This window comes from Panthera leo, chromosome F3 (assembly GCF_018350215.1).
Source record: "Panthera leo isolate Ple1 chromosome F3, P.leo_Ple1_pat1.1, whole genome shotgun sequence".
NCBI classification, from domain to species: domain Eukaryota; kingdom Metazoa; phylum Chordata; class Mammalia; order Carnivora; family Felidae; genus Panthera; species Panthera leo.
Window position 1 is genome coordinate 18,873,159 of NC_056696.1, and position 12,145 is coordinate 18,885,303.

The 12,145-nt window shown below is 47.4% G+C and overlaps 1 protein-coding gene across 2 annotated transcripts in view; it reads left to right on the forward strand.

Annotated features, from left to right (window-relative positions):
* The window catches only part of PAPPA2 (pappalysin 2), a 269,518-nt gene that overhangs the window by 120,328 nt on the left and 137,045 nt on the right, over positions 1-12,145 (forward strand). For both annotated transcript variants that reach the window (XM_042925583.1, XM_042925584.1), the window contains exons 5-7: positions 2,056-2,248; positions 5,714-5,835; positions 8,888-9,377. In XM_042925583.1, the coding sequence (XP_042781517.1) occupies positions 2,056-2,248; positions 5,714-5,835; positions 8,888-9,377 (805 nt within the window). The remainder of the gene's footprint in view (positions 1-2,055; positions 2,249-5,713; positions 5,836-8,887; positions 9,378-12,145) is intronic.

The window sequence follows — 12,145 nt, forward strand, 5'->3', positions numbered from 1 at the left end:
ATTCTTTTTCATGTGTGCCTTTGAAGAACTTAAATATGGAGATGAGAAGGGGTCTAAGGGGCTGGATTCTCCTCCACTAGAGGTCAAAAGAAAAACACACCTCTATCTTGGATTAGTTTAAAAAGGAGACAAAACCCAAAGCTCTCTTGAGATTGCTTTGACCTCTAGAACTTGGTTATTCCTGTTCTTGCCCACGTTCTTAGGCATTCTCTCTGAAGGAGACTCCCAACAGTGAAGGAAAGAAGTTTCTGGGTCAAGGTGCCTCTGTGCTGTTTTTGAAGTTAGTCAAGAAGATGGACCTGGTTAATTTTAAGCTCAAGCTCAGGATTCCTTTTTATTTTGTTCTTTTTTAAGGTATCAGATTTGCTTCTTCCAACATGAGCCAAGGGCTGATTCTTAGCTTGCCTACCAAAGGAAAAAAAAAAAACAAAACAGGTGCTGTCTTATTTAAAAAATGGCACTACTTTCCTGCCCTGGGAACAACCCTATTATCTGGTCTTGTTATCCTGGACTATGTCTCTTACTTGTCCAGTTTCTCTTGCTCATTTCTGGCAAAAAGTAGTAGTTATCATAATCTCTTGGTGACGGACTCAAATTTATCCCTAAAAGTAAAGACTGATTTGATTTGATGACTTATTCTAGGGAGAAGGAAGGGATGATTTTTCTGTAAGGTGAAGGGTCTTGTTTGGTAATAAATTCTAAGGCTATCCTTTCCCCCCACTCCAAAAAAAAAAAAAAAAGATAAACCACAAGGCCTTGGTCATGCCTCTGAAGGAAAGAAGGGAAGAAAAGAGTGGTGACCTGGTCACCTATTGTCTCATTTTGGCATATAATTCAGGCGCACTGAATTCATAAGAACCAGCAGCCCTGCCTCCCCCCAACGAGGACACAGTGGCCCTTGCCATGGGAGACCAGACAATGGGGTGCAGAGGGCAGAGCTGTTTAGGCACCGCCTTTGAAGTGGGCCGGGAAAACCATCTAAGGAACAGGGGGCAGTGTTCGGCTGGTGTGCTTTCATTAAAAAAAGCTCTGAGGGGCGCCTGGGTGGCTCAGTCAGCTGGGCGACCGACTTCGGCTCAGGTCATAATCTTGTGGTTCATGAGTTCAAGCCCCACATAGGGCTGGCTGCCGTCAGGCTGTCAGCGCAGAGCCCTCTTCGGAGCCTCTGTCCCCCACTCTCTGCCCCCCACCCCGCTGGCACTCTCCCCCAAAATAAGTAAATATTTTTTTTTAATTTTTTTAACGTTTATTTATTTTTGAGACAGAGAGAGACAGAGCATGAATGGGGGAGGGTCAGAGAGAGGGGGACACAGAATCCGAAGCAGGCTCCAGGCTCCGAGCTGTCAGCACAGAGCCCGATGTGGGGCACGAACCCACGGACCGCGAGATCATGACCTGAGCCGAAGTCGGCCGCTTAACCGACTGAGCCACCCAGGCGCCCCAAGTAAATATTTTTTGTTAAAAAAGCTCTGAAACTAAAATAACTCCTTTTCCAGCCCTATGAAAATTATGTTAACAGGGAGATGTTGCAGGCCCCAAAAAGAAGGTAAGGACCACCAGTCCCAGTCCTGCTGCATCCTTGACATTTTGGCTCTCTCTTTCCTTGAGCGTCTCCACCGAATCCTCCCTAACCTTGGCAGTCACTGGGCATGAAGCAGGTGTCTGCAACTCTGGAAATGTTCATGAGTAAAAAGGCCATATGCTGAAACACTGCCATCTTGTGGTTTCCTGAATAAGTAACCGTCAGCTCCGAGCAATCTTGTACCCCAGGGCGTGAGTCTCCCCCTGGCTCGGCCTCATAGCAAGGTACTGGCTCTGCTTTAGGGATCAGCAGTGCTCTTCTCTGCCTTCTCTTTCCCACTGTGGCTTACATACTCTCTGGAACAGCATACATTTATTCGCCTGACAAGTCCCTGGGGAACCCAGTATGTGTGAGGCTTTGTGTTAAGTGACTCAGGGTGTGAGCAAGGCAGAATTCACCCCTGCCTCGGTGGGCCTTGGCGGTTAAAGCCTTCATCTCTCCTGTTCCTTTTTTTTTTTTTTTTGTCTCCACAGATGATGACTGCACCGACAGCTTCACCCCTAACCAGGTGGCCCGGATGCATTGCTATTTGGACCTTGTGTATCAGCAGTGGAGTCAAAGTCGGAAGCCCACCCCCATTCCCATCCCACCCATGGTCATCGGGCAGACCCACACCTCCCTCACCATCCACTGGCTTCCTCCAATCAGTGGGGTTGTGCACGACAGGTGAGAGAGGCGCTTGCCGCGGGTGAGGGCGTGTCTCTGGGGTCTCTGGGGCATGTCAGACATGCAGGGCGAAGGATGCGAAGTGAGGGGAGCCCCGGTTTGGGTCTGTAAACCTGAGGACCACTGCTCAGGGCCTCCCTCCATAGTCGTCCTCCCCCTGGGAGAGCTCACGTGGCTGTCAGGTAAGCCCCTGGCTCGTCATACGTGCTTACTTCTTGGCAAGGGGCCTGTCACGGTCAGATCAGGCAGGCTTCCAGAGCCTTGAAGAGGTTGACAAAGGTGATGAAGATGAGCTGACAGAGCTGAGGTGGCATTTGCTACCTGTCCAGGTCAACCAATCCTCCCTGGTGTGAGGGGCGGGGGGCCGAGACTTGCTGCCTGCACAGTGGTGTTGGGGGGAAGTGTGGTATGTTCAGGCAGCTGGAGGTGGGGGAGGGGTGGTGGCAGGTTATTCACTGTGTAAGGGGCTGTGTAAGGGGCTTAACCGACTTTTGTGGTGTTTCTAATGCCTTCTCTGCTTCCTCTTGTACCTGGTGCCTGCCCCACTGATGGCTTACTGTCTTAGGGAGTTGTCCTTATCTGTGTGTTCTCCCATTTGCCCCATTTCACTGCCACTCCCTGGGGGCAGGACTATTTTTTGTATCTCTGTCCCTTGGCCTGCCACAATAGACACCTGATACATGTTGTTTTGTTTTTTTGTTTTTTTTTGAAGAGAATCGTTACACCTAAACTTAGTTCCTTACTTATCCTTTGCATACTGGTATAAATGAATACCGGGGAAGGTGTAAAAAAGGAGAGAAGGTAGGAAAAGCATCCCCTGTGACAGTGCTGGGAGTCTGGGGGAATGTGGATTCTCTGGAAAGGGCCAGAACTCCACCACTGGCCTGTGCAGGCTCTCCACTGTCAAGCCCTGCCACCGTCTTTTAAATGACCGCAGTGGCTCTTGTCTCTTTGGTCCATCTTTGTGTGAAGCGTTGCACTAGGTATTGTACCGGCAGTTGTCTTCCTCGGTCCTTGTGGCGAGCACGACTCCTGCCCCATGAGTGAGAGACCCAAGCCCCAGAGAGGCGCATGGTGGCTAGCCCCAGACCCCACAACCGAGCAGAGGTGAAAGTGTGGCATCTGCTCGAATTGCAGAAACGGGAAACCTGGAATCGATTATTTCTATGAACTTCGAGCTTTCCCATTTAGAAGGTAGATAGCCCCTCTTCTACTTAGAACGTCCCCCCTGGGTGTGCAACCCCAGCAACTGAGCTCCATGTCCCTGGAGCATGTTTCCGTGCACTCCACCTTTGCCGAAAGCCTGGGAGAAAAGACAGAGAGAGACAGGGATGAGGGCAAGCAGGCGAATCGGTTTTCAAAGTGGCGTTCCCAGCCTGCTGGATCTTGGGACCCGTCCTCAGTACCTTGATGCGTGCTCAGTGCGTGATGTGACTTAGCACTTAAGGATCCTACAGAGCAGCTCTGATGGCCATCAGCACCCAAGCTTTCCTGGGCTCCATCTGTGAGTCAACAAATGTGATGTGTTTAAGAATCCTCTTCCCGCCAGGGTGACCCTGTGCAACTTCGGTCGGACTGGCTGAACAGTAAGTCCTCCTGTGGGCATGTGCAGACTGGAGTTTTATATCAGTTTATGTAACACACGTAAACAATTTAATCTCTCAATTCTCCCTCTGGTACAAACGTTACGATAGAGCAGACATCAGTACTGGCATGCCGTGAGTCTGTTGGCAGAAAAGGCTGTAATTTGCTTCGTTTTCTCAGCTAGGTGGGCCACAGTGTGGAGGCCTCCCAACATGCATGTCGGGGAGACTCGCGTCACACACCCAGCGATTTGTGTCACGCTCGGAGTTGTGTTTACTCCTCCCCAGTAGGTATTTGGAATTCTTATGTCAGAGAGGAGCCCAACCACGCACTCAGCAGTGGCCCTGGAGAGGCCAAGTACATCAAGGAAGTGTGGTTTGGAGTTGTGTCCACGTTAGAAGTGGGTGCTAACCGGAGTCAGAGGTTGGAGTTAACTGCACCTCTTCATTGCCAAGGTCCCGGACATTTGATGGTTTTGGGGAACTTGCGGAAAGGAATTAAGGAACTTGCTGTGACCTTAGGCAGCTGACTTAATCTCTCTGAGCCTGAGTGTCCTCATTTGTAAACACAAGAGTTCTTGTAGGGATTAGAAATGATTTATGAAAAGCGCCTTGTGGCACAGCGCCAGGTATATAAGGTGCTTAAAAACGGGAGCTTGGAAGAAAAGGGAGCCAATCGCATAATTATTACCTCTATTTAACAATCATATTATTTTTCTAGTCTATTACATGATATTCATTTTCTCTCTCTAGCTGGCAGAGACCTTGGCTTAATGCCTCCATTTTCAGATGCCCAGTTGGGCTTCTAAAAAGATTCTAAGTATCAGAGATGAGCCTCATCAAGTGCTCTCACCTTGTCATTTGGCTATTGAAGAGCTCCTTGTAGAGTGTGCTGATAGTCTCAGGGATGCTCATAAAACAAGCTCTTACAGAGGGACGGCTAAAGCCAGTCCCTATGCTAACTGCTGGGCATAGAAAGACTGGAACTTGGTCTGGGCCTGCTCATAGGCAAAGGAGAGAACGGGAATGTCCTGTCCTAAGACAGGGGCCAGAACTTGCAGTGGGTGCGTAGAGGAGAGAGAGTGCCTGCCAGGCAGAAGAGTAGAGCTAAATACCGCTGCAGAGGTTACATGTGAAGGGGCTTTGAAGGATGAATAGGAGTTTGTTAAGCAGAGAAGCTTTAAAAGGCTATTTTTTCAGGAGAGAGAAGAGCATATTTCACAGAGCTGTGAGAAGGGCTGTATATTTGAGGAATGGTGATGAGTTCATTGTGCTGGGGACATAAGTTCATAAAGGAACGAAAGTGAGTAAGGCTGGAGTTAGCTTGTGAAGAACCTTGGATCATGGTAAGAAATCTGGAGGTATTCACACAGGCGATGGAGAGCCAGGGGGCATCACATTTCACATGACTTTCATACATCAAGTGGGGAGTTTAAAACATAAGGCCACATATCGTTAATGAGTTTACTCTGAAAATTGCTGTCTGTTTTAGCTGGGAGCAATGGAAGGGGTCTTGGGATGGGTTATTAAAAGTCAGCCTAGTTAGGGGTCTTATGCTGAAAGATTCAGATCATAATTATTTTGGGTTGAATGTTCCTAGGATAGAAGCTGTCCGCTTTCATCTCCACAGGCCTCCTTTATGACTTAGTTAAATTCTTCTGCTTCATAACCTTGAGATTTTCATGTCACTATGAATTTTTAAAAGAGGAGGTCTACCCCAGAAGGAAATGAGTTGAGAAACAGTTGTGTTCCCAGTTACCCCCCGGGGCCTCACTACCCATCGCCACTCCCCCGTCCCCAGAGGCCTTCCAAATTTCGAATTTTGTGATCCCAGTTCACCTGACCACTTCTCCTTGTGTCCCCTCCCCCTTCATCTTCCCAGGGTCCCAGGCAGCGTGTGTGGTGCCTGCACTGAAGATGGGACATTCCGTCAGTATGTGCACGCAGCTTCCTCCCGGCGTGTGTGTGACTCCTCAGGTTACTGGACTCCAGAGGAGGCTGTGGGTAAAGCACCATAGCTTTTTTGTTTATACCTGGTGGCTGCTGAGAATGGGGGTGGGGGGGAGGGGGGAGCGGTGGCATGGTGAGAAGAAGGGAGCCCGTGCGTGTGTGTGTGTGTGTGTGTGTGTGTGTGTGTGTGTGTGGTTTGCTGGATGTGTCTCCAGGGGCCTGGGAAAGACTGCCTGGTACCTTCGTGTGTCCCACGTGTGCTTAGCATGGAGGCCCGATGGCTGTGGCAGAGCAGAGGTCAGCATAGAGGACAGAGGGATGGAGAAGGACGGCTGAGCTCAGGGGGTGACTTCAGGAGGAGAGCTCAGGCGTTCAGTATTATGCACCCCTACCAGCCCACAGAGCTGCCTTGCCACATAACAGTGTAAGCTGATCTCTATCAGGAGAGTAATAGAGAACACATTGCAGGGAACACCGACGTTCGGCCCAAGCCAGTCTGGGTGGGGGTGGGGGTGGGGGTGGGGTGGACTAGGTGTTCCAAACTGATCGTTCTCATCTATGCTATTTTATGAGTCCATTAATCACGGGGTACTGGTTGTGCTTTGGATGTGATCTAAGTTACATCCTAGACTCTAGGAGGGGGAAAGTGTTTTTAGCTGTCCCTTTTCCTGGTCCTCACCATACTTCTCAGTTAATGCTCACTCACATACGTACAGCAAGGCCTCTAGGACAAATTCAAGCATAAATGTTATCCTAGTTCAAGTCCGGAAAATGCTGTTGACAGGGGTTTTAGCACCTTCCGTTGAATGGCTTGACTTCTTCCATCTCCATCATCTTCAGTGTTTACCTCGTTGTCATCTTTTTCTTTTTCTTGTATTTATTAAGATCATGAGAACTAATTAGTGAGATGAATTGGACACAGTCCTGTTTGAGTTAGTTTGCACTCTTGATTCTGACAAAGAAAAAAGAAAAGAAAAAGGACAGTGGTTTTAGAGTCAACAGTGTCTGTAAAATGTCCCTTTGAGCTCCCAGTCACTCAAATGACAGGAGCCTCAAGGAGAAATTGGGAGGGAGACATTGTACTTGATTCTGATTGGGCATATAGAACTTTTTTCAGATGTGAGTTTTCAAGGAAGAATGGAAAACGACTATGAAATTCACATTGGCATTGTGTTGGACTCATGTGGAGATTGGCATTTCATAAAAAGTCTTTTCTGTGGCAAACAGATTGTCCTGTACTAGTGTCTTAATGGCCATTCAACTCCCTGGCTCTGAATTTCTCTCCTTTTAATTCTTGGCAGACTTTAAAGTTATGTGGTAGAGGTGAAAGGAATTAGAAGGTCTGGGTTCTAATTGTTGAATCGTGTCTCGAGGTAAATCAAATCAGCTTTCAAGGCCTCCGCTTCCTGTCTTACCATGAGATCATGATAAAAATTTTCTGAGACAGTGGTGCTGTTGGGTTGGCTTCCAAGGGGTTTTACTCGGCTAATATTTTGGGGACGGCTATCGGAAAATACCACTAAGAAATACTGGTCTTCCTTTGCTTTGAAAAGATGGAGAACCCAGTCATACTTAAAATATACACAATGAAAGTGATTGACTCCCCAGCAGAGTGTGCACAAGCATGCATATCTACAGATACGATCCAAACCTACTTAACGAACACTTACTGACCACCAACTGCTTTCTAAAATGCAATGAAGAAGAGAAAATGGAACCACATTCCCTGCTTAAATATCTTTCTGGAATGAACTCCTGGCTCTGTAATCTAAATTAGACCCTATCCCTCTCTAGCCTTTTATCCTTCTTCATTTTTCTTCAAAGATGCCATTACCGCTTTGTCTAGTATTGTGCCCTGTCACCCTATTGTGAGAATTATGACTTAATCTTTGTGCTTATCTTTCTTCGATGCCCAGATCAGTGCTAGGTGTAAAGGAGGTACACAGTCATTTTTTGTTGAATGAATGAATAAATGAATGAATGGATTCATAGTACAGGCCAAAGATAATAAGGACTGTGAGACGTAACACACACACACACACACACACACACACACACACACACACCCCACACATTTGAATTTGTCTCCTCTGGGTTTTGGAGCATTCTTTATTTTCCAAATTCTGAAGGGCTAAATAATTCTGTTTTTGCAAATGTAATTTGCAAATTTTTCCATGGAACATTGTATAGGTCTTTCACACTAACCTAGTAACCCAGAGGTTAAATAGTACTTATTTCATCAGTGAGGAAATTGAGGCTTATAAAGACTTACCGTGGTCACACAGCTAATAGCACGGCACCAATTAGATTGTGACTCTGCTGATTCTAATTTAGCACTTTTTTCTGAATTTCCCCTTGTGTGATATGAAAGAACACCGTTTGTATAGATTATTTTCACAGAACTGACCTTAACATATTTGCAATATTTGATTTTTGACCGTCCCTTTTTTGCTTAGCTACTGAATGTCTATTTTTCTCCCCACTCACAAATACATGCTTCTATTTCCTGCCTGCAGTTTCCTCCATGCAGTGACCTAACTGCTCATACCTGAACTAAAAGGGAAATCTCAACGTATGGTTGTAAAATTCGGCTAAAAGTCATTTGGAAGGACTGCTAAGGTGTGATCTTAGGGAATGAAAAAAGTTTTGCGGAGAGCCTAGTTAAACAAAATGTAGTGACGGACCGAAACAAACATTGGCCTTATTAATAAATAAAACAGGGTTTCAGAAGCATTGATTTATCATACATTATGAATAAACTCAGTACAAATAATTCTCCTCTGATCAAGGACTCTTTAAGGACATGACTTACCTTGACTGCATTAGCTTCATGTTTCCACGTGCGCCTGCTCCATTCTGGAAGCCTTGCTGGGCTACGCTTATTAGAGGCCCCATGTAGAGGGGTATGGAGCAAGACACAAACTTCTAAATTGTCACATGTTTGTCCTCAGTAGGACTGAAGATCTACCCCACGACGTCGACCAACTTCTGTGGGGATTGGCTCAAAGCTCTCTTCTTTCTTCTTTCTGGTTGCTCACGTGAGCTACTCATTTTTAGACTTAATGGCAGTTCCTGACGCATCTGTCTTTCTGTTCAACTCCCTCAGGGCCTCCAGACGTGGACCAGCCCTGTGAGCCGAGCTTGCAGGCCTGGAGTCCCGAGCTCCACCTGTACCATATGAACATGACGGTCCCCTGCCCTTCGGAAGGCTGTAGCCTGGAGCTGCTCTTCCAGCACCCGGTCCAAGCTGACACCCTTACCCTATGGGTCACCTACCTCTCCATGGACTCCTCCCAGGCACTCTTTGACACGGAGATCTTGCTGGAACACCAGGAGTCTGTGCACCTGGGCCCCTTAGACACTTTCTGTGACACCCCACTCACTATCAAACTGCATGTGGACGGGAAGGTCTCAGGGGTGAAGGTCTACACCTTTGATGAGCGGATGGAGATTGACGCAGCTCTGCTAACTTCCCAGCCCCATAGTCCCCTGTGCTCTGGCTGCAGGCCTGTGAGGTACCAGGTTCTTCGTGAGCCCCCATTTGCCAATGGCTTGCCCATGGTGGTGACAAATCCTCACAGGAAGTTCACGGACGTGTGAGTTGGGCAGTAGGGCTTTCTAAACCATGGGGCTTCCTGGGGCTTTGGGAGTGGGTCTTGCTTCCCCTTTCCCACTTTTTTCCATTCCAACATGCCCTTAGCTGGAGAAATGTTCAGAATCCCAGAGGGGATTTTATTCTAAAGTGGCGTATCTGAGATGAAGAAAAATATTTCCCAGGAAGGGGCGAGCAAGTATTCTGAGTAATGTTGCCATCATTAGGATCATGGAAAAAAAAAGAGATTCTTCTCTGAGGTGCTTCTGCTGGACTGAAAGTATTTGCCACAAATAAGTTGATCAGAGTCGACTGCTGTCTAGTGACACAATTGAATTTCTGATCCTTGCTGTAACTTTTGGATAATCTGCCACAGCTCCTCTACCATTTGAAGACGGTAGTTAACTCTTCATCATTGAGCAAGGAAGCCAAGTGTCCTGCAGGCACACCTTCATTTCAAGACTCATTCCTGATGTGTGTTTCACGCTTCCCTCTTTTGCTCCTCCCTCTTTCCCTCTCTCTTTCCCTTCCAGCTCCCTTTTCTCTTTCTTCTGTTCCTTCTACGCGTAGTGAGTTGTGCTGTGTTCCTGGCACTGTGTGCTCAGTGCTGGTAACACAGACTAAGTAAGGTAAGATCATTGGCGCCAAAGAGTTCAAGGTCTAAAGGAGAAGGTTTGTATCCCCAAAGGCACATTACCCCCGCCTTATAACTTTCCTCAGAGACTGCCCAGAACTTGGGGTAAAACAAAAATGGTATCAGAGGTGCTAGATTAGTGTTTGCTGCGTTGAAAATAATCACAAAATGAAGTAGGCTAAACCAACAAACACAATTTTTCTTTTTTTTTTAAGTTTTATTTATTTTGAGAGACAGAGAGAGACAGAGAGAGAGAGAGAGAGTGCACACGAGTGGGGGAGGGGGAGAAAGTGAGAGACAGAGAGAGAGAGAGAGAGGGAGAGGGAATCCCCAGCAGGGTCCACACTGTTAGTGCAGAGCCTGATGCGGGGCTGGATCCCATGAACCACGAGATTATGACCTGAGCTGAAATCAGGAGTCAGATACTTAACCGACTAAGCCACCCAGGTGCCCCACCAACACTATTTTTCATGATCCTTCGGATCGGCTGGTTGCTGTCACCTGGACTGGCGTGGTCAGCAGAGACGGTCCCGGGCAAGCTCCTGTACCTGTTGGCTGAGCTGAAACAGCCGGCAGGGCTGGGAAGACGACCATGACCTCTCATTCCCTGGCAGGCTTCACGTGGGCTTGTCCTCACGGTGGATGGGAGGGCACCAGCAGCAGGGGGGGCAAGCCCCCACCTGCTCGTATGTTACTCGTGCTGACGTCCCGCTGGCCACAGCAAGTCACACAGCCAATGCCAGACGCAAGGGGCGGCAAAATGGACTCTGTCTCTTGATGGGAGGAATAGCGACGTCATATTGCGGAGGGGCGTGAACGTGGGACGGAAGGAACTGAGGTCAATTTGCAGTCTACCATAGCTGCACGAAAGTAGAGGACGACGTTCACCTTGAGCTTTACTCCACTTTTCTTGTCATACCTGCTCTCTGAATTACACCTGGGGGACAATGAAATGGGCACAAAGCTCATGAAAATGAGAGGGGAGCTCACGGGACAGATTTAAAAAGAAAAATCAGTTTTCAAGCTTCTCTAATAAGGCAGTTAAAATGACCTTTGGCATCTAACATGGTATCCACACATGCGTTCACACACACACACACACACACACACACACACAACCTTTAAAGTCAGTCGTACCCCATTTTGTGGATGCGAAAACTAAGACTTCACTTCAATTTGGTTGAACAGCTACCTGTGGCAGACTCAGGATTAAAATCCGGTTTTATGACCGAGTCTTGTTTTGGTTCCCTTTCCTTTGTGACACGGTGCCTTTTATAAACTCAGGTCATTGAAGTTTCGGGCAACCTGCTGCTGAGTTTATCCACAAGAAGCGTAAACACATTTTGACGCTCCCGGCCGATCTTTTCCCAGCTGCGGGGCAGTGTGAGACTTTTATGCGTGGCTGGATGAGAAGTCTGACAGAAACCACTCTGAAAAGGGAGCCATCAGAATTGATTAGAATAAAAAAAATTGCTTTTGCTTTTGAAATATCTGGCACTCTCGTGAGAAGATTGTTTCCCTAAAAAAAGCCGATGTGGAGCTTGAAAAATCTTTAATATTTAGATGTCTTTCTTGTTAAAATAATCAAAAGCCACTAGGGAGGTTTTTAAAGATGTTTCTGAGACCCCACAGTATTTCCCATTGGCTGGCTGCGGCATTAAGCAAGAGAGTGGCTGAGTTGAAGAATCTGTTAAGGAGGAGAGGCTGTTAGCAGGAGATTTGTGGCGGCCATTCATGGCAGTCCCCATAACCCTCTGGGATCCTGTCCTCCTAAGTAACTCCCATTTGAGCTTGACTTTGGTGAGAGTTTTCCAATCCGGGCAGGCACTGAGCAAAATTAAGAGAAGGGCAGAATTTGTTTTTGGAAACGGCAGCCCTCTCTTGAGTCCCTTACCCCCACTTAAATGTTCAGTCTTTCATGCCTCTACCTGATCAGTGCGCTCAGGTTCTAGAGAGAGTCTGATAAATTCCTTCCATCTCTGGTGTCAACCAATAAAACCCAATTCCCAGTGTATATAAATTTGGGCGGGGCTAGAGGTGGGGAGTCATTTAACATATTCCTAGTTGTGGGATTTTTGGCATCCCAAGAATGATGGCGGAAGCTGTTGTCACCTCCTTCTAGGAAAGAGTTTGTCCTT